At 36.9% G+C, this 27,720-nt stretch overlaps 2 protein-coding genes across 7 annotated transcripts in view; one reads left to right on the top strand and one right to left on the bottom strand.

Moving 5' to 3' along the window:
* PRIMPOL (primase and DNA directed polymerase) overlaps window positions 1-27,720 on the top strand; it is a 57,331-nt gene that overhangs the window by 22,446 nt on the left and 7,165 nt on the right. The window contains exons 6-13 of one of the 5 annotated variants that reach the window (XM_079908995.1): window positions 673-835; window positions 2,612-2,697; window positions 4,087-4,161; window positions 4,697-4,786; window positions 4,862-4,970; window positions 9,076-9,158; window positions 9,238-9,284; window positions 11,796-11,877. In XM_079908995.1, the coding sequence (XP_079765121.1) occupies window positions 673-835; window positions 2,612-2,697; window positions 4,087-4,161; window positions 4,697-4,786; window positions 4,862-4,970; window positions 9,076-9,158; window positions 9,238-9,284; window positions 11,796-11,877 (735 nt within the window). Of the gene's footprint in view, window positions 1-672; window positions 836-2,611; window positions 2,698-4,086; window positions 4,162-4,696; window positions 4,787-4,861; window positions 4,971-9,075; window positions 9,159-9,237; window positions 9,285-11,795; window positions 12,070-27,720 lie in introns of those variants that run through there. The other 4 variants (XM_079908994.1, XM_079908993.1, XM_079908996.1 and 1 more) reach the window with 4 other exon arrangements.
* The window catches only part of CENPU (centromere protein U), a 30,347-nt gene continuing 15,272 nt past the window's right edge, over window positions 12,646-27,720 (bottom strand). For both annotated transcript variants that reach the window (XM_079908998.1, XM_079908999.1), the window contains exons 7-13: window positions 24,670-24,736; window positions 23,412-23,520; window positions 21,020-21,098; window positions 20,747-20,794; window positions 19,662-19,723; window positions 17,472-17,628; window positions 12,646-12,787 (exon numbers count right to left, since the gene is read on the bottom strand). In XM_079908998.1, coding sequence (XP_079765124.1) covers window positions 12,674-12,787; window positions 17,472-17,628; window positions 19,662-19,723; window positions 20,747-20,794; window positions 21,020-21,098; window positions 23,412-23,520; window positions 24,670-24,736 — 636 coding nt within the window. In that variant the 3' untranslated portion in view covers window positions 12,646-12,673. The remainder of the gene's footprint in view (window positions 12,788-17,471; window positions 17,629-19,661; window positions 19,724-20,746; window positions 20,795-21,019; window positions 21,099-23,411; window positions 23,521-24,669; window positions 24,737-27,720) is intronic.

Raw genomic sequence — 27,720 nt, 5'->3', positions numbered from 1 at the left:
CAGCCTCTATCCTTAGAGAATATCCCAACAGGACTTGCCCTCAGACCAGTGCTTTAAAATTAGTAAATGAGTCTCTTTCACATAACGAATGGGCGCTTTTCAATGGGCTGCTTCTGCACTTGACCCTGGGGCAGGTGAGTCTGCACGTGAGCCCTTTAAGAGCCGTTTTCAGTTTTCATGGCCCTGTGGGTCTCGTGGGTGTGAGCCAAGTTGGTCTTCAAATCCAGGTGTTTGGAGGGCTCATCTCTCAGGTGCTGGTCTTAAAAGTTGGGGTGCCTGATGTGGGGTATGAACCCTGTACGCCTTGGGGAGAAGTTCCGGGTTTGCGTTCCCTTCTGACTGTGTGCTGCCGTGCCTGGGGTGGGGTTTATGGTGAGAGTGCCTCTCAGCCTTTCCTATCTGCTTCCGTCTGAGTTCTCTGTCGTTTGTCTGATGTGAAGGGGCCATTCCGGTTTTCAGATTTTTTTCCACAGGAAATTGTTCTGTGTATAGCTGTAGATTCAGTGTGTCCCTGGGAGAAGGTGAGTTCAGGATCTTCCTACGTCACTATCTTGAACCACAACCAGGTGTTTTTTCTAATAATACTATACAGAATTAACTTAATATTTGCTGACTATAAAAACAAATCACTGAAAACATGCATTCATATTGTTTTATTAATTTTTGATATAGGAGTTTATACAAGAAATAGAAACTTTCGACTGTATAAATCATCAGAAATAGGAAAGTATGTGCCTTTGGAGGTTGCTGAAGATAACAAATTTTATCCTGTACAATCGGAGAATATTTCCAAAGAAAATCAATATTTCCTCTCTGCTTTGGTCAGCAATGTCAGGTATACAGGACCAGAATTAAATCATTGTGTGTTCATGAATATTTATTAAGCAGTGAATGGCACTGTATATTACTAAAATGTGAATTGTATAAATTTTTTATATCTTGAGTAAAAGAAAGTCATTTCTTAAAATTCTACGTTAACTGTTCTTTTTTGTCCAGTAAATAATAATAGTAAAAGTTATTTTTTAACCATTTTTCTCTTTATATCCTTTTATGATTATATTTGATATATTTTCCAGTTTTTAAAAGTGATTCTATAAAAATGAAAAATGACTTGTATTGCATTTGGAAATGTAATTACTGTTAACATTTAATTTTCTTTTTCTATATGCACATACAGAAATATAATTTACATAGCTCCTTCATTTAAAACATATTTCTTATGATCATTATTTATATTGTTTTGTCACCTGTTTTATCCACTCAACATTATGTCAATATTTGTCAAGTTAATAATTACCAACAGTAAATTGTAAATAAAATTGTTGATGTGTATATAATTTTCCATTATACTGATATACCCTATTGTCAGTTCTGTTACTGAACATTTAAATTCCCATGTTTTGGTCATTTTTAAAAAGTGTGAAAGACATCTTTCAACAGAAATATATGCCTTTATTCCCCTTCACTCTGGGCTGGCAATTTTTGTTAGTGTAGGACATGTGGTTAAAGATCAGGCTGAATTGCCTCGCTGAATTAACTTGTTCTGATTCTTCTCCTTTTTGCCTTTCCTACATATAAGTTTAAAGAGAAATTCCATAGAGATAAATCTTAATAAAAATACTTAAAATACACTGCCATAAGGCAAGTTGTGTCCAAATGTTGATTTGATAGCAGTTACTCAGGAGGGTGGGAAGACACATTGTTTTTCTCTATATATTTATGGACTATTTGAGTTTTCATAACAAATCTTAGAAGTAACATCAAAGTCTTAGTTTCCTTACCTTTAAAATGGAAATAATATTAACATCTATTTCATGGAGTTGTGAGGATTAAATAAGAGCTGTATGTATGTGCTTACAACAGTGCCTGGCACATGGTCTCTGCTCAATAAATGTTAATTATTTGTCATATCTGAGATTCTAGAGGTAGCATCGTCCTAAAAATTACATGATTCTTGCTCCCCACTGTTGCTGGCACCAGAATAAGGTCACATTCTGTCATGTATGGGAAAAGCAACACAGTTGGTCTCTAGTAACAGCCTGAAGTACAGGTAATCTCCTGATTACCAAATCTCATTTCTTTTGTAGTTTCAATGTTAATTTTACAGAAGTGGAGAGTTCTTCTGAGTAGAGTTATCTTAATTGTCATTTGTGTATCCAACTAAATATCAGGTATTTTTCTTCCTGAAATAAAGGCTAAATTCTTTATGGTTATGAATGTATTTTCGCTTTCAGTTAATTTTAATCTATTTTCCCTTTGATTTCATCCCTCTCTTTTTCTTCCTATTATCCAGACTTTGTTAACATAAATTTCAAAGGCTCTGTATGTTTGGGGAATAGTTCATTCTGCAGCTTCAGCAGTCCTAGTGTCTTCTGATTTACTCTGTAGTAGAGGAAAGCATCAGTTTCAAATGATCACCAAACTACTCTTTTTTTGTAAGGGTTGGATTGGTGCTTTTGTAGGCAAATGTGGCATAAATATCCTAGAACAGTTATCTGTTGAACAAAGGATTTTATTATGAAATTATTTGAAATTGTGTCCTTTCAGTAGTCACGTCTCTTTAATTCTAATATATATTGTTACTTTTTGTTGTACCTATTTTCTTCTTCAGATTCTCAGATACTTTACGAATTCTGACATATGACATGTCTCAAAATAAACAACGAGTTGAGAATTTTAACCATACCAGTACTTCAGGTAATTTTAAGAAAACAATTTCCTATGAAAATTTAAGGATGCAAAATTTATTTTGCTTATAAATCTTAAATCTTAAGTATTCATATGTACTGATCCTTCAGAACAACTGGGTTTCTGTCCAAAATGGAAAAAGTATAAAAATTGATGTATTTTAAGCTGCTTTACTAATTTTCATTTTATGGTATTTTGGGGGAAAATATGAAAATGTAGATTGTTTATATAAAAAACACATATTAAAATGAAAAAACAAAGTTCTCTTCACCCCTCTGTCCACAATCAAAGATGGGTAACCACTGTTAATAACTGCCTGTTTAACCCAGCAGAGCTTTTCCTATATTTCCTGTAAACGGAGAGCTTCTGCATTCTTTTTTTCTTTTTTCTGCGGTATGCGGGCCTCTCACTGTTGTGGCCTCTCCCATTGCGGAGCACAGGCCCCCGACGCGCAGGCTCAGCGGCCATGGCTCACGGGCCCAGCCGCTCCGTGGCATGTGGGATCTTCCCGGACCAGGGCACGAACCCGTGTCCCCTGCATCGGCAGGCGGACTCTCAACCACTGCGCCACCAGGGAAGCCCTGCATTCTTTTAATGGCCATATAATTTTTCACAAAATCTATGTGTTCTTCATTCCTATACTGAAGAAAATATAGATCTTTTTCTAAGATATATATAAACTCTCCAGTAAATATTTTTATATACATATTTTGGGCTATCATTTATAGTAGTGGAACTGAAAATTTAAATGTACAACAAACTGGTTACATACTGTAAAATTGGTTACATACTGTAAAATACTCTGTAGCCATTTGATTTAAATTTATAAAGCCTATATAATACGAAAAATGCCCATTTATGACGTTAAGACTCAAAATTATATGTGAGGTATGATCACAGGTTTATTTTAAAAATATGGATAACATTTTCTTATGTTTATTTTCCTCTGGTTGTTTAACAGTTATTTCTAGACATTCCTCTCATTTCTGCTGTAATATATTTTCCAAAATTTCTTAAATTATGTGTACTATTTTTGTAAGTGAAATCGGGCTTTATTTTAAGAAGAGTATTCTGTCTTTAAATTTAAGTAAGATTTTAAATAAATTATTTTTAATTATTCCATTAGAGTCTTAGAAAATATAATGAATGTCAGTGCTCTACAGCTAAAGAGCACTGGAGAACACACCTGTGGTAAGCTGAGTTTGTTACTGGTCACCACGGTGGAGAATGCACACCATAGGAAACTGAGGGCATCTCAGTAAAAGGGTGTTAGAAAGGACTTATAGGATTCAGGCTTGAGTTAGATGCTTTTGAAGTCTCCAAGGAAGTGTGTTTGTTTTGAATTGGGTGCTGTCAGTGACAATTTTATGATTAAATATCTTGATAAATCTTATCTAGAAGGAAGGCCAACTACAGAGAGACTAAAGCTACAATTGGCAAAGAAGGAGCAGCTACTTACATTAGACAAGATAGGTGGGCACTTGGTCATTTTTGTGGTTTGGAAAATGTTCATATTTTGTCTGTGTTCATACATGAGTACAGAGTGGTGTTCATTTATGTCTTGAATCATCATGGCCACAGAGTGACCTTATCTGATGTTGAAGTTCTGTGAAATAGTTTATGATTAATAGGAGAACACCAGGGCTGAGCTGTGAGTCCCCAGCCAGCTTGTAGCAACACCAAGGCCTCAATGATAATACTAGGATAGCTCCTGGATGCAAGGGACTGCTTTTCTCTTTATCAGAATGAAGCAAGCAACTGAAGTGATACTAAATGCTTTTTATGCAAATTAGCTAAAATTTGATTTAATTGAGAGGTCTGAATTTTACCTGCTTCCTTGTAAGAATCCATGACTGACTAAAAGACAAATTGCAGAGAAGGCCAAAAAAAACCAAAACGAACTGGCAGGGGCAGGTTGCAAAACCCCTGGTTGTACTAAACAACTTAAAATGTAACTCCTCATGTTTTAGCCGTTATGATTTATAATTAATTTTTCTTTTTGTTGCAGTAGAAACCATTGAAGGTTTTCAGTGTTCACCTTACCCTGAAATTGATCAATTTGTTCTCTTGTTGGTGAATAAAAATGGCATTAAAGGAGGTAAACAGTCTTATTCTTAATTAACTGTTATATGATACAATAATAATATCTTTAGAAACATTATTTGTGGTTCAGGAATTCAGCGCTGGAACTACTTTTTCCCAGAAGAATTATTGGTTTATGATATTTGTAAATACCGCTGGTGTGAAAACATTGGAAGAGCCCACAAGAGTAATAATATCATGTAAGTAATATTGTTTGAGTTCTGTGTGTTTAACCAGTATTATATTTTAAATGTTTATAATTTTTAAAGATGAGAATATAAAAGTGATTTTGTTATAATAGATTTAGTTGTAATTCAATTTATATTTTATTTGGTTTGTATTTATTTTTTTTTAGGAGTTTATTAATTTACTTTTGGCTGTGTTGGGTCTTCGTTTCTGTGCGAGGGCTTTCTCTAGTTGTGGCAAGCAGGGGCCACTCTTCATCGCGGTGCGCGGGCCTCTCACTATCGTGGCCGCTCTTGCTGCGGAGCACAGGCTCCAGACGCGCAGGCTCAATAGTTGTGGCTCATGGGCCTAGTTGCTCTGCGGCATATGGGATCCTCCCAGACCATGGCTCGAACCCGTGTCCCCTGCATTAGCAGGCAGATTCCCAACCACTGCGCCACCAGGGAAGCCCTGGTTTGTGTTTTTTAATATTTGAGTTTCTTATTACCTTGCCTCTAGCACATATCTTTATCTGTACTTTATTTGGTAAAATAATCCCTTAAATAGTAAAATTTTGAGGAAACTAAAGTAGAATTAAGTGGGGCTAGAAAGAAATGAGAGGTAGTAGCCATTGGCCCTTGACACCTATGGAGTCTAAATCAAAAGTGAGCAAATTTGGACCAGAAGGAAACTACTCCGTCAGTGTTTAAGAATTGGAGTTAAGGTTATGTTAACATGTTCAAGACAAAGAATGGTATAGAAGGGAACCAGTATTTATTGGGTGCTTGCTGTATATGCCACGCCCTGTTTTTAGAGTTTTCTTTTAAATGCCCCTGGCAAAAGGAGAGGAAGTAAAGGAAGAAGTAAAACCATAAGAATTTTAAATCATATGAGGAAATATTTAGAATAGGGATAAAATAGAAACCCAGTAGTTATCATTTATGATGTGAGAAATTTTGCTATGTTTTAATACATAATGTCGAAGCTCAGACTTTGATATATCAAGCTTTTATAGCACATGGGCCAGATATGAGAAAATGATCATGAAGCTTTTGTTAGAAAGCCGGAAAACATCTTCGATATTATTATTCAGTGCTATATTATATATGTAGATTAATTCAGTAAAGAAAAAAAAACTTTAAAAACTATATGCTCAGTGCAGAAAGCTGTAACAGAAAAACACAAAAGACAAGACCACCCATAGTCCCAGAACCAGTAATATCTATGGTTAAGATTTTGGTGTATCTTTCTAGTCTTTTTTCTATGCATGAAAGTTTTCCAGAAAATCATTATCATACAATGATCATCTTTTAACTTCTTGAGATACTTAGGTTGCTGTATGTTTCTTTCTGAAGAATTACCAGGTTGTATTATGTATCCACAGTATATTCTTTCTCTTAACTGTGAGATACATCATATATGTAAAAGTGTGTATATAATGTATTGATATATGTACATTTTAAGAACTAATACTAAAATGATAACTTGCCATATCTGTCACTCACCATAAGAAAGTTTGTTTAGAGATTATAGCTATTATCCTGGATTTTGTGTTAATCTTTCCCTTGCTGCTCTTTATGGTTTTTCCATATATATTTGTATCTCCAAACAGTGTATTATTTCATTTTACATTTTTTTGAATCTTAGGTAAATTGCATCCTTTGACTTGCTTTTTTGGTCAACATTGTATTTGTGAAGTTCATCCATACTATACTGCAGCATGTAGCTGTTGCTTATTCTTGTTTTCATCATTGTATATGATGTCATTATACAAATATAAATATACCAGGTCATCTATTGTCCTACTATTTGGCTTGCTGCTATAAACAGTGAAGCTACAAATAGTCTTGTATATATCACTTAGTGCACATATGCAAGTTTTTCAAAATATTTCTAAAACTAGAACTGCTGTGTCATAGATATGCACATATTTAATTTTATTAGATAATAAATTATTAAATTTATTATTATTAAATTATTATTTAATTTTATTAGATAATAAATTATTTTTCCACATGGTCACACTACTTTACACTCCCACCAGCAGTGTTTTCAGATTTTGTACTGATCCATATTCTTACCAAAACCTTATTATTGTTAGATTTAAAAAATTTGTTTTGCTAATCTGGTGAGTTTAAAATGATATTGTAGTTTTCATCTGAATTTCCCTGATTACTAACAAATTTGAGGATTGGATTGTCAAACCTCACTCATACGAATCAGAGATCTTACCCAATGATAAGCTTTACTAGTAGCTTTAAAGATATAAGGAAGCAAAGGCACAGGTGAAGCAGAGTGAGGCCTGGGACATCTGGCACGGTGACCCAGCTCCTTCCTGCACTGGATGCTTTTCTCTAACTCAGGTTGAAAGCTGAGGCAGAAGTGAGCAGTCACAGTACACAGCAGGCAGCTTTGAAGTTATGAAACATCTGTGTTTTATATTCATAGTTACATAGCATGTGTGACATGTCCAGGGAGCCATGCCTTATAAATCCAGACTCTAGGTTTGTTTACCATATGCAGAAACATCCTGTGAAGAACATTCTACGTAGATAAGGACTCTCAACTTAGCAAATTGCCATTGGTCCCCAGACTTTCTCAGTTATGTTGCCCTTAGTATTGTAATAATTTTTTCACATTGCTCCAAGGACAAAAGAAATACCTAACAGTTTGTTTATTAATCAGTTTCAAGCAACTTAGTATTTGTCCTAATAATTTAGTAGCTCTTTGAAAAAAAATGTTTATCAATTGAAAGAAAATATTTGTATTTCATTTTTTTAAATTGAGGTATAATTGACATTAGCTTCAGGTGTACAACATGATTGCAAAATGATCTCCACAATAAGTCTAGTTAAATAGTTAACATCCATCACCATGGATAGATGCAGTTACAATTTTGTTTTTTTTGTGATGAGAACTTTAAGATTTACTCTTAACAATTTCCAAATATGTAATACAGTAGTATTAACTATAGTCACCATGTGTACATTATATCCCAATGACTGACTGATTTATACCTGGAAGTTGGACCTTTTGAACCTCCTTAAATGTAATTATTAATCGGATGTGTGTCCTTTTAAGCACTGCATAAACTCTTAAACCTTGGAATTAGGCTGGACACTGCCAGCTGCACTGTCACGTCTCATTCCACATTTATGGTACTTTTCATCACAGCCACCACCAAAAAACCCAGCTCTACAAAGATAGGACATCACTGAAAGGAATGAAGAAAGGTGATATATTGAAGCTATGAATTACAAGCAAGTAGTTTGCGGGGTGCTTGACAGATGTGGTATCACCGTTTCCCTAGAAAGATAAATATCCTACGTCACTCTGGGGCACTTTGGTGTACAGTTTGGGAACTGTAGCATTAGTCTGTTTATTAGGAAGTCTATTGGAATGTTTATGGGGCCATTAGACTGGGTTGCCAGCATTTTTCTCTCCTTGGTAAATGTCCCAATACCACACAGACTGTTAACAATTGTTTCCTTACTAGTTAAATTAAAAAAAAAATTCTTAGTGGTTATAGGATTGTTCGCGTTTTCTTTAAGTTTGCTTGCTTTGGTTTATTCTTATCTAGTACTTTGTCTCTTCTACCAAAATTTTCAGCATTACTGGAAAAAGTTCACAATAGTACATTTTTAGTATATTTTGCATTTGTAGTTATATCTCAGTTTCTAATAATATTTATGTCTTTACCTCTTTTTGTTTAATCTTGAAAGAATTTTATTCTTTAGTCTTCACATTTTGTCCTTGATTTTTCTAAATTTTTGCTCTTTATTACTTCCTGACTTTTAATTTATTAAGGTTTATTCTGTTACTTCTGTAAGTTGTGTTTAGCCATTTTTTTTGTAAATAAGCTTTTAGGATTCTAAATTTCTTTCTAAAGATCACTTTGGCTCTGTTTCACATATTTTATTTATTTTGGGGGGGGGTGCCCACCACGCGTCTTGTTCATTTTGTGTGATACTTTTGGCAACCATGGTTTGCCAAGTTAATGTCTATTTTCATCCTTTTACTTTTTAACTTTTCTCCATCTCTAAGTCTTAGGCATATCTCTTGTAAATGGCATGTAGCTGAATTTTGTTTTCTATCAAGTCTAGATAGTAAATAATTTTTTCTTCTTTTTTTAATGTAAAGGATTTTGGTTGACCTGAAAAATGAAGTTTGGTATCAAAAATGTCATGACCCTGTATGTAAAGCAGAAAACTTCAAATCTGACTGTGAGTTACTAATTTTTACATTTACCACAAAGTAAAAATTAGATATTTATATAATAGTTCTACTGTTTTTCTGATTCAGGTTTCCCATTACCTGCTGAAGTGCGTCTCCTGTTTCTTCTCAAAGAGGTAAGTGCAGTTTTTAGTTTCCTTCTCATTACTAACTAGTTCTTGGTATAATGGCAAATGAGTTAATGGTGTCCAGGTGTGTCCAGATACTGTTTAAACACCCTGTTCTGTACCTTGTTTTCACTTAGGAATATGTTGTAGTGATTGTCTCATCTCAGCACGAATCTCATAATATGAACCTCATTTTTTCCCACTGCTACATAAGAAATTAATGGAGCTAGCTAGCTATTTAACCAGTTTCAGACATTTAATAAATCTCATTTTTTGCTTTACAAAGTATAACAAAATATATTGTTTCTTTAAACTATAAGAATTTCTAGAAGTAGAACTGTGTCAAAGGGTATAGATTGCCAAACCAATATTTTTCTTTTTAAAACTTTTATTTACCCAAGTAATTCACATTCATTGTACACAAACATTAGAAAATACATAAAGCACAAAAGGAAAAAAGCATCGTCACTTATAATTTGACCATGCAGATAACTGATGTAAATGTTGTGGTCTGTATCTTCCAGAATTTGTTACCTGTGTACCCTCATGTTTTTTAGTCATAGTATACATACTATATTGTAGGCTTTTTTTCCTACTTAAACTATCACAGATATTTTCCATACATATCACCAATTGCTCTCCAAAAACGACAGGAAATTAGATTTCGGTTTATGGGAGTACCTATTACCCTACACTTGCCAACATTGCTTGTTTTTGCCTTTTGATCTTTACCAACCTGGTAGGCATAAAGTGGTATTTCAGGTGTTTTAATTTACACTTATTAATGCAGATTAACTTTCATCAGATTTACTATGTTTCTATTATGGATTGCCTGTAACTGCCCTCTACTTTTATATGGGGTCTTATTAATATTTTACAAGAACTTTTCATTAAGTATTCTTTTGTCATGTTATTTTCTAGACTTTTTTAGTGTTTTTTTCCCCACATCAATCAGCCTTTTTGTTTATAGTGTTACGGTTAGAATGAAAGTTACCTGCTACAAGCTGAATTAGTGCTTGAGTTTACAGTCTAGATAATTGACTGGTACCTATTAAATTTGATTTTAAAAAGTCTCCTGAAAAAATTCATACTGAAATGGTAGAAATCTCATTCTTGATCTGTAGGAGCTGGATATAAAATAGCTGATAGCCAGATTCTCTGGTGAACTAAAGAGATAACCAAAAAAAGATTTTTAAAATTGTGCCTCTAAGGATTTTTATCCTTGTTCATTTTGAGTGTTATTTTGATGCATGTTTGTGGTTTCTGATTTTTTTTCCTGCCTATCCAGTAATACCTCAGAAATGCCAAGTTGAAAGTATTTTTGGTGTACAGTATTACCACTGCTTGGATTTATCTTTTTATTTAAAATAAGAAACCTATCACTTAGTTTTAACAGTTAATATTTTGTCATTTCTGCTTGTCATTTCTTGCTTCATCTGGTTTTAAAAGAAGTTCCAACCTACAAAAATGTTGCAGCAGAACAAGGAACCCTCCTGTATGCCCTTCCTCTAGACTTGTTAAACATTTGGCCACACTTGTTTTCTCCCTCTACTGTACACATTACACATCATCATTTTTGATGAATTTTGTCTAGGCATTTCAGGCTGCGATAACAGAGTACCTTAGACTGAGTGACTTAGAAACAACAAATTTCTCAGTCAGTCCCAGATCAAGGTGCTGGCGGACTCAAGTCAGCTTCCTGGGTCATTGAGAGCTGTCTTCTCACTGTGTCCCTCCCTGGTAGAAGGGATCACAGAGCACTCTGTGGTCTTTTATAAGGGGGCACTAATCCCATTCATGAGGGTTCTGCCCTCATGATCTAATTACCTGCCAAAGACCTCACCCTCCTAATACCATCACATTGAGGATTAGGATTTCAACCTCATGAGGATGGGGGTACATAAACATTCAGTTCATAACAAATCTCTTCAGAATAAGTTACAGACATCAAAATCCTTCTTATTCTCCAGCTACATACTTAAGAGATAAAGAACATTCTTATATACTTATAGTGAAATTATTAAATTCTGGAAATTTCATGTTGATACAATATTATTTAATATACAAATCCACACTCGTACTTTGACAGTTGTCTCAAAACTGTTCTTCATAACTTTTTTCAATCCATGTTAATTTTTAAAATACTTTAAAGATAGAGAAATATGTTAAGATAGCAGATACATTTTAAAAACCAGTTTGCCTTCAGACTATCCACTTTTTAAAAAAATCAGTCTTACCTTTGCTGTAGCCCCATCTGTGTACACTGAAAAGAATGTACCACAGGAACTGCAGGCATTTCTAAATTTGGAGTTTCAAGAGTGTGCCACAAAGGCAGCAACAGTGAGCCCATCCCCATGGTGACTGTATTGGAGACAATATCATCCAGTGTTTTCAATTTAATATCTGTTGAACTGAATACTTTAATTCAGTAGAGATCGACTGTATGGTGAAATCATACATTCTGTCTGAATAAGCAGTATTTTCTTCCTACTCTACTCTCCCTCCCCTTTGGAACTAAAGGAAGAGGAGTTTACAACAGATGAAACAAGGGACAGTGAAACCAAGAATCCTCATGAACCGTCATCTATTGCATCGTCAAAAGGTACATTTTCTGATGCTGACTGGGATAATGGCATTGATGATGCTTATATTTTGGAGGCTACAGAAGATGCTGAATTGGCAGAAGCTGCAGAGAACAGTCTTCTCGGTTATAATGGAATTGATGAAATTCCTGATGAACTAATTATAGAAGTATTACAAGAGTAGCTAATTATGGACACTTACATAACTAGGCTGTAATCTGCTTGAAAACATTTAATAACAAACTAGTAACTTATAAAGCCTGTTGTATCAGCTAAGTTTTATTACTTTGCTTCCAAATCTTATTTATTGAAGTAAACCAGTTTTATTGAAAATTAGCTCCAGTGTGCTTAAATTCAGTATAAGTCTCCTTATTTGATTAACCAAAGTTATTAGTCTTTGTTCATATCAGCTTAATTTTGCATGTTTATTTTTACAGTAAAACTTTTGTATGTCTAGGGCTAGGTGTCAACATTTTAAAACATTTTGAAACTCATCACTTGACATTAACCAGAAAAATTAACTATGGCCTCTAAAACTACTATATCTAGCCATTTAATTTTAATGACAAAGTAATATTAAATTCTGGTGACAAGACCATACAACCAGCCTGAACAATTAGACAAGTTTACTTTTTTAAAATGTACCTGGGAATGTTGCTATAACATAACAAAAGAAATATTCAATTCAAATTAATAGTAATAAAGTTTGGGGTTTTTTTCCCCCATCTCCTTTATGGAAAAATACATACAGTTTCAGAAGGTAACAGGCAGTAGCATGAGACAATCTTTATATGTGCACACTTTAGTAGACTGGTCTCATTTCTGGTCAAGGAGCTTCTCTAATTGATAGTTGATATTTTGCAGATGGTTTTCAGCTCCCAAAAGGGGTCTTGCTTTGAATAGCAGAGCTGGAAGGCTGGATGAATCATACTGTTGAGGGAAAAATATTCAGAATAACAAATATCAAAAACTTTTAGAACCCTATCCATTTTACATAGCTCAATGTTATGACCAAATGCCAATTTTTTTTTTTTTTTTTTTTTTTTTTTTTGCGGTACGCGGGCCTCTCACTGCTGCGGCCTCTTCCGTTGCGGAGCACAGGCTCCGGACGCGCAGGCTCAGCGGCCATGGCTCACGGGCCCAGCCACTCCGCGGCATGTGGGATCTTCCCGGACCAGGGCACGAACCCGTGTCCCCTGCATCAGCAGGCAGACTCTCAACCACTGCGCCACCAGGGAAGCCCCCAAATACCAATATTAATAGAGGTTTCTCTGATCACTTTTCCTCTCATTTTTTTGATAAAATTGGTTTTAATTCATTGCCTTAGGACAATTTGATAAGTAAGGTTGCAAGGGAACTGCTCTGCAAAGCTTGAGCTAATCATCCCGGGAGATAAATTGGCTCAAAGAACTGTGGCATCTGAATTATTTAAAACAGAATCATCCCTGGGACAGGGTATGACCTGGTTTGGGCAAGTCAGCTAGAGCTCTGTGGGGTCGGCTTGATCTCATGCTATTATTTTAAACACAGGAAACCATATGGAAGATTTACTTTTACTATAAGAACTGATGGAACGAGAACAGCAGGTCCCTAAAATTCATCATCTGGAAAAATTACTTACTGGGAAGATCAGTAAAGTGTCTTAAAAGTTGCCAATCCAAACTGTCCTTAATGATTAAAGACAAAATTAAATACAAACCCAATGTAAAATAGAAAACAAAGCTCAACTCATGATTTTGAAATAATTAACAAAGCCAAATATCACGGTGCAATTTGTATCTAAGGGTGAGTGACTAAAGTCACCCGACAGCTGTATCATACTTATGATAGTTTGTTGCTTATCTTTTCAAGGTGATTTTCTTGGAAGTGAAATTAAGCAGAAAAGCTGTCAGACTGACTACCACCCAATAATAATGGAATTTTTTCTAGAATATCACTTACCTTATTACTAGGCAATTCAGTTTTAACAAGTATTTGAGAGCCTAATGTGTTCAAGCTACCATGGGGCACCTCCTCTCAGGGAGGGTGGGCAAGGGGAAGAACTAACATTTGGTGCTAGATTCTTAGTTTAGGAGAAGAGGTAAGACAATATACCCCAGTATCTACACTCTGAAAGCATAACGCACAGCTGCTACAACAGAAGTCCAGAACGCCTGAAGGCTTGCACAGAACAAGATGTTAGTAAGATGTATTCCAAACAAGGCAGTCACTAAGTCTCAGTTCTCATCCAAGTTATGATGTTCAAATTCAACCAATGTCATTGTTAATTTCTTCTACTAACCAAAATCCCCAACTCCAAATAAGCTTTAGACCAGTTGGGTACTGTCAAAAAAAATTAAAAACATTCTATTTCCAGATCTCTAATATCCTGAATATAAACAAATCTTTATTCTCCTGAACCTAACTTTTAGATGAGTATCAAAACTTTGAAGTTGAATTTGGAAGTGAAGAATAAGATGTATGTATACGTTATATTTGTATATCATAATTTTATATAAAATATACAAATTTTTCCTATAATTTAAATATTTCTATTAATCTGAGTTGGTTATCATAACAGTAGCAAAGTCTGCAGCAAAAATCAGAACCAACTACAAAGTTTACTAAAACTGAACCAAGCAAGAAACAGGAACAGACCAATTACTAGTTACCGAAATTGAATCAGTAATTTAAAATCCCCCAACAACCAAAAGTCCAGGACCAGATGGCTTCACAGGTGAATTTTACCAAACATTTAGAGATGAGTTAAACTATTTACAGAGGAAGGAATACTTCCGAACTCATCATTCTGTGAGGCCACCATCACCCTGATACCAAAACCAAAGATATCTCAAAAAAGTACACGCCAGTATCACTGATGAACACAGATGCAAAAATCCTCAATAAAATCTAGCAAACCAAATCCAACAATACATTATTCAAAGAATCACACACCATGATCAAGTGGGACTCATTTCACAGATACAAGGATTTTTCAATATCTACAAATTAATGTGATATACCTCACTAACAAACTGAAGAATAAAAATAATATCACCTCAGTAGATGCAAAAGAGCTTTTGATAAAATTCAACATCCATTTATGATAAAAACTCCAGAAAGTGGACATAGAGGGAACTTCCCTCAACATAATAGAGGCCATATATATGACAAACCCAAATCTAATGCCATACTCAATGGTGAAAAGCTGAAAGCATTCCCTCTAAGATGAAGAACAAGACAAGGATGCCCACTCTTGCCACTTCTATTCAGAAGTCCTAGTTACAGCAATCAGAGAAGAAAAAAGAAAAGGAATCCAAACTGGAACAGAAGTAAAACTGTCACTGTTTGCAAATGACATACTATACATAGAAAATCCTAAAGATGCTACCAGGAAACTACTAGAGCTCATCAATGAATTTGGTAAAGTTGCAGGATACAAAATTAATATACAGAAATCTGTTGCATTTCTATACACTATGAAATATAAAGAGAAATTAAGGAAAAAATCCCATTTATCATCACATCAAGAAGAATAAAATACCTAGGAATAAACTTACCTAAGGAGACAAAAGACCTGTACTCTGAAAATTAAGATGCTGATAAAAGAAACTGAAGAGGACACAGATGGAAAGATATACCCGGTTCTATACCGGATACTATAAAACTCTTTATTAGTGTAGTATTTATAGAGGAAAATGTAGGCAGAACACTCTTTGACATAAATTGCAGTGACATCTTTTTGAATCCACCTCCTAGAGTAATGAAAATTTTAAAAATAAATGGGATGTAATTAAACTGAAAAGGTTTTGCACAACAAAGGAAATCATGAACAAAACGAAAAGACAACCCACAGAATGGGAGAAAATATTTGCAAACAAAGCAACCAACAAGGTATTAATTTCCAAAATATACAAACAGCTCATGCAGCTCAATATCAAAAAAAAAACCCAATCAAAAAATGGGCAGAAGATCTAAATAGACATTTCTCCAAAGAAGACATACAGATATGGTCAAAAAGCACATGCAAAGATACTCAACATTGCTAATTATAGAAATGCAAATTAAAACTACAATGAGGTGTCCCCTCACACCGGTCAGAATGCATCATCAAATAGTCTACAAACAACAAATGCTGCAGAGAGTGTGGACAAAAGGGAACCTTCCTACATGTTTGGTGGGAATGTAAATTGGTACAGCCACTATGGAGAACAGTACGGAGGTTCCTTCAAAAACTAAAAATAGAACTACCAAGTTATCCAGCAATTTCACTCCTGGGCATGTATCTGAAGAAAACCATAGGGCTTCCCTGGTGGCACAGTGGTTAAGAATCGCCTGCCAATGCAGGGGACACAGGTTCAAGCCCTGATCTGGGAAGATCCCACACGCTGCAGAGCAACTAAGCCCGTGTGCCACAACTACTGAGCCTGCGTGCCACAACTACTGAAGCCCGCACGCCTAGAGCCCGTGCTCCGCAACAAGAGAAGCCACAGCAATGAGAAGCCCGCTCACTGCAACTAGAGAAAGCCCGCATGCAGCAGTGAAGACCCAGTGCAGCCAAAAATTAATTAATTTTTAAAAAACACCATAATTTGAAAAGATACCCCAGTCTTCACTGCAGCACTATTTACAATAGCCAAGACATGGAAGCAACCTAAATGTCCATCCACAGAGGAATGGATAAAGATGTGGTATATATATACACAAAGGAATATTACTCAGCCATAAAAAAGAATGAAATAATGCCATTTGCAGCAACGTGGATGGACCCAGAGATTATCATACTAAGCGAAGTAAGTCAGACAGAGAAAGACAAATGTCATATAAATATATCACTTACATGTGGAATCTAGAAAAGTTATACAAATGAACTTATTAACAAAACAGATTCAAACTTACGGTACGAAAGGGGAAAGATGCGGTGGGAAGGGATAAATTAGGAGTTTGGGATTAACATATACATACTACTATATATAAAATAAACAACAAGGACCTACTATATAGCACAGGGAACTATATTCAATATTTTGTAATAACACATAATAGAAAAGAATATGAAAAAGATTCTTATATACATATATGTATATAACTGAATCACTTTGCTGTACACCTGAATCATTGTAAATCAACTATACTTCAATAAAAAAAATTTACATTTTTCCCTACTACATGCCTTTTTAATATTTCTCAACTTCTAAAATTACACCTACCATTTATAATGGGATAATGGCTAGTTTTTCAGATACAAAAGATACTGAAGTATGGGGTGAACAAGGAACAAGAGATTGGTCTTTATAACATGTATGAGTGGTCTTACGTTGACGACAATTACAGTAATAAAGCATAGCTGTTCACTTGAGATTTGTACGCAGAGGATACACTTCCCTTAAAGAAATTCAGTTCTCTGAAGCTTAAGTATAACATCTTAGTAAAATTAATGTTTCTGGATTTTTCTTTACTCCTCTGGCCTTAATTAATTAGCTAAAGAAGTGGTGATAACAAATTTTCACCAATTTATAGTGATGCTTTTTGGGTAGACACCAACACCCACGCTGCCTCTCCATAGCTCTTGTACTGTAGCATGCAAATGCCCCGTATCTTCTGAAGCATAGTGAAAAGTGAAAACTGAAGTTACCGTTTCCTTTACATTTGGTTCTTCCTCTTGAATATCTGAATAATCTTGATGAAGCTGTTTTAAATTAGACAAGAAACATGCTGCATTCCTAAGGGAAGCTTTTCTCTCCTTAAGTTCATCATACTTTATTTGTAGTTGTTTCAGCTCTGGTTCTAACCTAAAACAAACAAAAAATTTTCCCGAAAATAAATGACATAAAGTGTAACAACAGCCTAATAAGGTAGATGAGATGGAGTATGTCAGGGTGCTGAGTGAAGCTTTTTAAGCAGGGAAGGTGGCCTAGGTGGTCCGAGGTATCTTTGGCTCTGAAATTACAAACGTGAACAACTCTGGACTCAACACACAGAAAAGACTCTGAGTGCTCAGCATTGAAGCCCACAGACGAGTATGCCTGTTATGTCCTAAAATTCATCGAGTCATTTTTAAAGTCTTGGGAACTACTGAATTAAAACATACACTTGGGTAAAGATTTTAGCGCCCCAGGCGGAAGTAGACAGGCATTGCAGTTTAACAGTAAAAGTATGGACAAAAAGCCTTCCCTCTGCCCCTTCCTCTTGCTGAAATTTTGTCCATTTCCAAGGTCTAATAAAACCAGTGGAAAAACTCTCAGTGCCTGGATGAAATGTGTGACCTTGGGCAACCTGCTTTCTCTCTCTCAGTAGATTATTAGTTTCTTAACCTATAAAATAAAAAGGTATAACTTGGATTTCGTGGACCAATTTATAAAAGGATGGGGAGAGGCTACCGTCTTTTATTCTCACAAATGAAGATATAAAAAAAATATGCTCTGATATCATTTTACAAAAGAAAAGTCCTCGTAACAGTTCCGTACACTGAACAAGTGCTGCATTCTGGAAAACTCACTGTGCCATCTGGGTTGTGGGCAGGACTGCTCGATTTGGAGCCAGTCAGCAGACACCAGACCGTGGCTCCCTCACTTCCTAGGCGGGTGGCTGAGGGTCAGTTACTGCTTTGTGCCTTAGGTCTTTCACATGTACAGTTACAATAATGACATACATTTTTCTCTTTCTGCGCCTTTTCAAAATACTATACTTCTCAACTTTTAAAATTCTATCTAGAAAAGGAACAGTAGATCTCAAAGACAGATGAGTCTTCTGTAGTTGTCTTATATGGCCAAATAACCTACCTCACAGGGTTACAGCGATGAGTTAGTATGTAAAGCATTTAAAGGACAGTGCCCAACACACACAGCTAACACCTTAAAAAGCTTCCTCTCATTATCTTTCTTATTTTGGCCTGGGCCAATGAAAGCTTTAGCATGGGCCAGCAGCACCTGTCCATACACTAGATTTGGAAACCAAAGGCCTAGACAACCAATTTTTCCCACTTCTAAACTTCTGTGGCCATCTCATCTTTAAAACTTAGTACTTAATTATAGGTTGTCTTTTCTGATAAGACCACTTTTTCAAGCTATTTTAAACTCCTTAAGAGCAGAGAGCATATCTGATATGCTTATTCTTCTACTGCTTTACTACCAACCCTTCAGCTCACACAGCAGTCCTGTCTGTATGGAAGACCACCAAAAAATACTAGTTGGTTGACCAGCTGATGGATTGTGCTCCAGTCTTCCTAACCAGACCATGGAGACAGCCCTGGTGGAAACTGTCCTGGCCCAACACTTGGGAATGGACTCACACGAGTGCCATGCCAAGCTATACCTTTCAACAAGATTGACAAAAACTGTTAACACTTAATACAAAACTTACTGTATCCCAGTCTCCGTGAGGCACTTTCTGTATATTTATTCGTTTAAACCTCACAACACCCTGTGAGGTATAGTTATCATTGTGCTCATCTACAAATGAGGGAACTGAGGCGTTGAGAGGTTAAGTAACCTGCCCAAGGTTGCACAGCCAGTAAGTGGCAGAGCCTAGATTCAAAGCCAGGCAGTCTGGTTCTAGATAGAGTCTGTGCATGCACTAACTCTCTAATTCGGCTGCCTCGGGCCAGAACTGAGAGCTCTCATGGGGGGATGGGCCACTGCTGAACCCCCCTCTGCTCACAGCTTCTCCACTTGGCAGCAAAGCCTGCCTTCACTGGCTTCCAAGCTCAGAGAAGCCTGGGGTTTAAAGGCAGCACAGCAGCAAGTTTTACAACAAAGCCTCGCATGGCATATCGTGATTAAATCCTTCTTGTAGGTTCTCAAAGAGGATTTTGATATTATCTTACCGAAGCAGTTCATCCTGGACTTCAATCAAACGTTGCCTTTTCTTTTCGATATCTGAGATCATCTAAGTAACACAACAGTTAAATTAATTTTGTAAATATTGAGCACTGTCTTGTACACTGTATTGGAAATATAGTGGGAAACAAGACAAACCCCATTCTCACCATCATGGAACTTTGGTCTAATAGGGAAGCGAGATATTACAACTTGTGATACATGCTGTGAAGGGAAAGAACAGGGGTATCCACTTGAGGACAACTTTAAAGAGGAACTGGGGTCAGATCTTTACCACCCTGTGAGCTATAAAGGAAGGAGTCTCCATTTTATCTAGGACACTAGAAAAATATTGAAGCAGGGGAGTGTCATGACAGTTTGTATTTTAAAAAGGACATTTCAATATAATACGCTGTATTATCTCAACTATCACTTTTAGTGACTACCTCATATTCCACTGCTGGACATTCAGACTACTCCTGCTTGCTTATAAGAAATGCAGAATTGACCAACAGGAGACTAAAACTGAAAAACAACAAAGGCTTATAATCACCAGAAGGAAAACGTATACATTTCAAATCCACTTCTGTTATAAGTGTAGAGGGGGAGCTGTGCTTCTACACGTAGGTTCATGCAAGTTAGGAGCTAGAACATCGGATGTCAAGTGGTCCAACTACAAACAGATGGGCAAGGAGGGCCTCGTGTTTCCTTGCAAACCTAGTGGCTCACAGTGCATTGAAGGGGCAGAACCAGGACAAGAAAGGAGGTCTCCTGACCCTTAACCCAGGATTCTTCCCAGGCTGCCCTTTTACCTGACACATAAGACAATTCTTTAGTCTAAAAGGTTTTTGACATACACAGCAGTGATAAATATACATTACGTAATACTTATCCACATAAGTGGCCATTTTGGGCTTGAGAGCCATTCAGCTTGCAGGATACTTATCTGATCAATCGAAGAAAAGCCTGACTAAAAAGATAAAAGATCTTATACAAACTCTCAAGGTCGTAAAACCCAGAGTCAGGTGTTTACTTAACTCTACATATGTGCACGTTCTACAGGACTGTGTTTCTAATCACATAAGTGAGTTACCTTAGTGTTCTTCCTTTTCAGAGTTTTCAACATCTGGACTTCTTTAAGCTACACAAAACAAAAAATAAATATTCGCCTGCATTTTCCACAGTTAACTGTTTATCAGTTTACAATATAACCACATCTAGTTTAAAAACAGCATGTGAAATGTGTATAGTTCTAATGAGTTCTTTACCACATTGCCAGCAAATGCAAGCTTTTCTAAGATAACAGTATGCTGCTCAGGATTAGTAAAAAATATCTAGACCAACAAATTTATGTCAATGAACTTACCATTTTGATGAGTTCTTCTTTCAAATTAGAATGAAATTTGTTGATGGCTTCCTTACAAATTCTAGAGTCCGTTTTCTGTCTATAGCAGAATAAAGAAAGTTAAACTTAGGTTTACATAAAGGATTTTGAAAGGGGTGTTGCATTTGTTTAGCACACCCATAGATACACACACAGTTTTGTATGTGCCCTTTTGAATATCTAAGATGGCATGGTCAGCTTGCAGCCCTTTGTCAGATTTAAAAAAATACTGGAAACATCTCAACAAACAAAAGAAAAAGAACAGGAAATATTTCCCCCGAACCCTCATGTATGTAGTCAGCACTCCCTGACACCGGCCACATCCACAGGTGACACTAAGCCATGTAGAAAGCAATGTTTACAGCCAATCCCTCTCTTTTTCTGCTGCCTGATCCAGTGACCAGCAGACTTTAGCCCCTTCCTTCCTCCCTTCCTGCTATAACTGGAGAAATAATTGTATAACACATCTGGACTAACCAATGAGTAAGTAGCCAGAAGCCAGCCATTCAGTTCTGCAAAAACTATAAAGCTGACCCAAAACTGGCTCAAGTCCCTGTCATCAGGGACAAAAGAGCCCAGTCTCCCGTCTGGCTCACTCTGGCTGGACACAGACCCACAGTGACTGTGCAGGAGCAGTGCACACACTGCCAGGGCGGCAGCCAGCCCTACTCGGCCTCGGCACAGTGTGCCACTATGAACTGTACTGTGCTTTTAATCAAAAATAAATCTCGTGTGACAGTTTATCTTACAGTTATTTTTTTCTTGGGGCAAATCTATGAGGAAATGTCACCCAGCATAAGGGGACTAAACCCATGGCCTAATTCTTCAGAAGCGAAGCATAACATTAGAGAAGGCCTACATATCTGAATACAGATTTTTGAAGTTTTCATAAAAAAAAAAATGGAGTATTTCTAGTGATATCAGAAGACGGTGGAATAGGAAACCCCACAGGGAAACCAACTTAACAACTACCTACAGCCCGAAAAGCCTTTATGAAAACTCCAGAAACCAGTTGAGAAGTTGCAGTACCCTGGCAAGTTCAAAGTCAAGAACCCACGTTGAAACAGGTAAGAGAAGCCATTTCACATCAACTGTGATAGCCCTTCTCCCAGAATTAAAGTCTCTAAGTATTATAAACGTGATGGGTTTTGGGGTGGGGTAAGGGTGAGAAGACTAAGACATGAGAGCTTGCCAAAATTCTAACCTTATTGGTGGGGAGTTGTAAATTCTATTTTTTTAAAAAAAAAGTTATACAGGATTTTAAAACATCAAAAAGTAAAAAAAAATTTTTTTAAGTAAAAACAGTGGATCAGTACATTCTTCTAAATATATGGATAATTAAAATAAATGTAAATGGGCTAAAGTCAACAGGTGGAATTCAAAAATGGACACTTTGGATTTTAAAAAGATTTTATAAGAAATAAAGTTTAAGGTGAGACAAAGGTTGGAAATAAAAGAATATAAAATCTGGCAAATATTAGCAAAAGAAATCTAGTGACATATTAGTATCAGATAAAATAGATTTTAAGACAAAAAGCATTTTTAGGAATGGAAGGGGTCACTACATAAGGATAAAATGTTCAATCTAAAAGAGCATTTTTAAGGCTTCCCTGGTGGCGCAGTGGTTAAGAATCCGCCTGCCAATGCAGGGGACACGGGTTTGAGCCCTGGTCCAGGAAGATCCCACATGCCACGGAGCAACTAAGCCCGTGCACCACAACTACTGAGCCTGCGCTCTATAGCCCACGAGCCACAACTACTGAGCCCACGTGCCACAACTACTGAAGCCCGCGTGCCTAGAGCCCACGCACCACAACGAAGAGTAGCCCCCACCTGCTGCAACCAGAGGAAGCCCACATGCAGCAACAAAGACCCAATACAGCCAAAAATAAAGTAATAAATAAAAGAGCAATTTTAAACATGATGTCTTAATAAAATAATCTCTCTATATAAATAGCATAAATTGATAGAAGTACCAGGAAAAACTGAGTAATACTGATTCTACATAGATAAAATAATTAGAGATTCTACATAGAACCACTAATTACAGCTTTCCCACAGATTATGTGCCAGGCCATAAAGGAAGCCTCAATATTTCAAAAATAAGTATCACCAGAGTCCATGAAATTTGACTGTAACTATTTAAGATGGAAGGTTAATACAAAAATATAAATTAAAAAGTCACATATTTGGACATACAAAAACGTACTACTTAATAATTCACAGGCTTAAAGAAAAAAATCATAATGGAAGTTTAAAAATATGCAAAACAGTGATAATGAAAATTCTACATACCAGAAGCTGTGGAGTGAGTATAAGTGCTATTTCCAGGGAAATTTATTAGGTACATATATCACAATATCAAAAGACTTACTTATACTCTAGGAGGATGTTCTCAAATGCAGACAAAACGACATCTAACTCCATGATATCACTGGTTTTCTTTTCTTTTAAACACCAAATAGGTACACAGTCGGAAGTATCTACAACATTAGGATAAGTCAATTTAATATACTAATTATCAACAGTTTAGCTCTAGGTCCAGGGTTCTAAAAGCCTACAATGAAATTAGTTCCACCAAATTGCTAAAAATAGCGAGAACTTTTGAAGAAGCACATGGGAGGAGACATGCTCACTTCTTCCTCTCCCGGTTAGTCTCACAAACCCCCGTCTGTACCTCACCCTCTAACTGCCGTCTGCTTGGTTCTCCCATTTCTGCTGAAGCAGCCTAAAGCACTGCTGCCTTTTAATTACCTTGCTGCGTCTTTACTTAACAGTCTGCTCTTATCTAACACTACTGGTGATTGAGATCTTTGTTAACTGTATTTTCATAGTTTTAATCTACCCGATAGGCCACTTCTAGGGCACATAAAGGTTACTGAGTGTATTGATTCAGATAGCTGTAGGAATATAATAAGAGATTAACTAAACTATGGTACATTTGTGAACAAAATATTATACATTCATTAAAATGGTATTGTAGACTATTTAATGACAAGGACTTGAGCCCACTTAGTGTGAGAAAAGCTCAGTAAAAGAATTGAAGAGTAAAGACCAAAAACACATGGTAGTTATTTTGTGGTGATGGAATTATAGGCGATTTTATCTTCCTTTCCATACCTTTGAGATTTTCTAAAATATTTTTATAATAAGAAAAATATAAAACTTATCTTTTAAAAGAACTGAAGAGAGAAAATGCTTTATTTTCCTCCCATTTTTCAATAAACTGTGTCAATAAAAAATGATGTAAAATAACATGGATGAATCTCAAAGTTATGCTGAGTGAGAGAAGCCTTCTATAAAGAGTACATACTATGTTGTATGAAAAGAGTATATACTATGTTATGAAAAATTAAAATAGATTAATGAATAGGCGCTAAAGCAAGTATAATAAATTTTGACAGTAAAATCTAGGTAGTGGGTTTATGAATATATATTGTAAAATTCTTTGTCCTTTGTTGTATGTTGAAAGTTTTCATGATGTTGGGAAAATCAGTTACTCCAAAGTCACATATTTTTAACTTTTTAAAGTAACAATTTTATATACTTAAATTTACTACTTTATCAAATTAAGAAATATATTTTTAAAAAATTCTTGAATGACTGACTATGTATAAAACACTATTGTATACCCAGGTCTGTGGCTTCACTTCTTGGTTTCTTCCTTTTGCCACGAAACATCTTCTTTTTCTGAGTTTTCTTAAAAAAACAAAAAAAACCACAGCAAAGATTTTTATTTAAGAGGAGTTTCTCTTAAAACCAGAATTAAGACAGTATTATCAGACATTGTCAGTATTTTAGCTACAATTCTCATTTTGTTCTAAGTTAATAATTATATAAATTATCTAAATTAATATAAGGAAATGCTGAAAAAAATTAAACCACCTCAAGATAAAAAGTAATTAAAACTTTCAGTGGGTGCCTTGGAGGAAACTGAACTTTTATTATTTAAGATAATGTGTGGAATCAGCTCAATTTCTACTCCAAGCTAAGAGGAAGTAACAGCTTCTGAACTAGCCCTCTTGCCATAAACAGCCATAAAGTGGGGAGAGGGGTGGCACCTTCATTCAGGCATTGGACAACAGGCAAAACAAGCCTGAGAGACTCAGAAGGTGGACTCTGGCTGCCGGCCTTCCCGCACGCCTGGGGACAGCTGAGACAGCAGCACAGCAGGCCCAGTCCCAGCAGAGAGTGGTAACCCTCGTCCGCAGGAGGCAGAGACCTGCAGTAAGCTGCTCAGGGAGAAGGGCACAGGTCTGGGTGCGGGTCCCGGACAGCCCCTGACCGCCTACTCCACATGCGCGTGAGGCTACAGAGAGTATACTGGAACGTGGCTATCGTGGGATTAAGAACATAACAGGTAGTAACAAACAAGAAATTCTGGGGGAGATCAGATGGAGAAAATGCAGAGACCTCATTAACAACTAGTTAACAACTAGTTAACAGCTGTCTATCCAGCTGAGCTTGGGGAGAGACCACAACTTAGGGGTAAGAACGGTACCCTAGATCATGCAATATCAAACAGGGTGAAACTGTTCCCAAGGGGGCAGGCCAGAAACTCTCAGATAGTACAATGGTTTGTGACCCTCCGAAGTACCTAGTATATACACAGATACACAGTATATTTATGATATTAAAATTTAACTGTGGGGGATGGTTAGGAAAAATGTCTAAAAAGGCTTCTTAGGGAGGACAACAATGGAAGAGCGTTGAGAAGCACTGCTCTAGAGTAAGGCCTACCCTAGACTCACCCTAACAAAGCCTAAAACCAATCTCTGGCCAGGTTCACCAGGGAGACAGACGGGAGGTGTGGTAAGCAAGATCCCCAATGACTTGGACACGTCCCTCCCCTTGAGTGTGGGTGGCTCCTGTGAATATGATGGGATGGTCACTCCCTCGATTAGGTTACGTTTCATAAAAGGCCACTGCAGCAGACTGGAAAGATTCTCTGGCTAGCTCGGAAGATGTCAGCTGCCATGTTGTGAGAGGGCCACGTGACCAGGACCTAAGGGCAGAGAGTGACCCTGCTTTAACCAGAGAGAAAACAAGAACCTCAGGCCTACAACGGCAAGGATCAGAATTCTACCAATAGCTGCATGATCTTAGATGGGGACCCTGGGCCTCAGGTGAGATTTCAGTCCTGGCTGGCACCTTGACTCCAGCCTCTGAGACCCCGAGCAGGGAATCCAGCTAAGGTGAGCCTGGACTTCTGACCTATAGAAACTGTGAGGTATAAATGTATGTTGTTTGAAGTCACAAAATTTGTGGTATTTTGTTATGCAGCTACTGAGAACTATTACAGAGGTTGAGTCCCACTGAGTTAGAGAGGCTTGGAAGACACCTTAGACTTTCCACAGATTGGCCCTAACGAAGGATAAACCACACTACAGCAGTTCAAGATGATCAGCCAATAATTAAGATACCTATTAGAATGAAAGTCAGCATTCAGAAGAAGACACAGCTCAAAACCTCAACAACCTACCAACAATGTGCAATACACAGAGTGTCAGATTAAAAATGTTACACAAAAGATGTAACCTATAGTCCAGACAGAAAAAGTACTCAAAAGAAGCTGACCCTGAGACAGCCCAGATACAGTCATCCCTCAATATCCAAGGAAGATGGCTCCCGGATCCCCCATGGGGATCCGCTGATGTTCAAAGTCTCTTTTCTAAAATGGTGTAGTATTTGCATGTAACCTATAGACATCCTCCTATAAACTTTACATCATCTCTAGATCACTTAGAATACCTAATATGATGGAAATACTATGAAAAGAGTTGCTGGTGCCTGGCGAATCCAACTTTTGCTTTTCTGGAACTTTATGGAATTTTTTGTCAAATATTTCCAATCAGCGGTTGGTTGAATCTATGGATGTGGAACCTGCAGATACAGAGGACTGACTCTACCTGACTTAGAAAACAAAGACCTTAAAGCAGCTGTTATAAATATGTCCAAAGAAGGAAATGATGGTCTTAATGATTATGCAGATAGGGAATCTCAGCCAAGAAGTAGAAACTATGGGGAAAAAAAAAAGGAAATTCTGGAAATTCTAGAACCCAAAAGCATGCTACTGAAAAGGGAAAGTCACTGGGTGATGTTTTATTTCCTGTGGCTGCTATAATAAACGACCACAGCTTCGTGGCTTAAAACAACAGAAATTTCTTCTCCCACAGTTCTGGAGTTCAGAAGCCTGAAATCCATTTCAATGGGCCAAAATGAAGGTGCCAGCATATTATGACATATTAAAAGCTTGATTAAAAGATATTATATATTGATATGTCACGAATCTTAAAATAGGGGCTTCCCTGGTGGCGCAGCGGTTGAGGGTCTGCCTGCCAGTGCAGGGGACACAGATTCGAGCCCTGGTCTGGGAGGGTCCCACGTGCCGCGGAGCAGCTGAGCCCGTGCACCACGACTGCTGGGCCTGCGCTCTGGAGCCCATGAGCCACAACTGCTGGGCCTGCGCTCCATAACTATTGAGGCCCGCGTGCCTGGAGCCTGTGCTCTGCAACGGGAGAGGCCGCCACAGTGAGAAGCCCGAGTACTGCAATGAAGAGTAGCCCCCGCTCACCACAACTGGAGAAAGCCCGCGTGCAGCAACGAAGACCCAATGCAGCCAGTAAATAAATAAATAAAATTTAAAAAAAAAGAATCTTAAAGTAGAATACATATGACCCAGA

Source organism: Stenella coeruleoalba (genome assembly GCF_951394435.1).
Source record: "Stenella coeruleoalba genome assembly, chromosome: 21".
In the NCBI taxonomy this organism is placed as follows: Eukaryota; Metazoa; Chordata; class Mammalia; order Artiodactyla; family Delphinidae; genus Stenella; species Stenella coeruleoalba.
The sequence above is the reverse complement of the archived record's forward strand: the minus strand, read 5'-3'. Positions and strand labels throughout refer to the sequence as shown.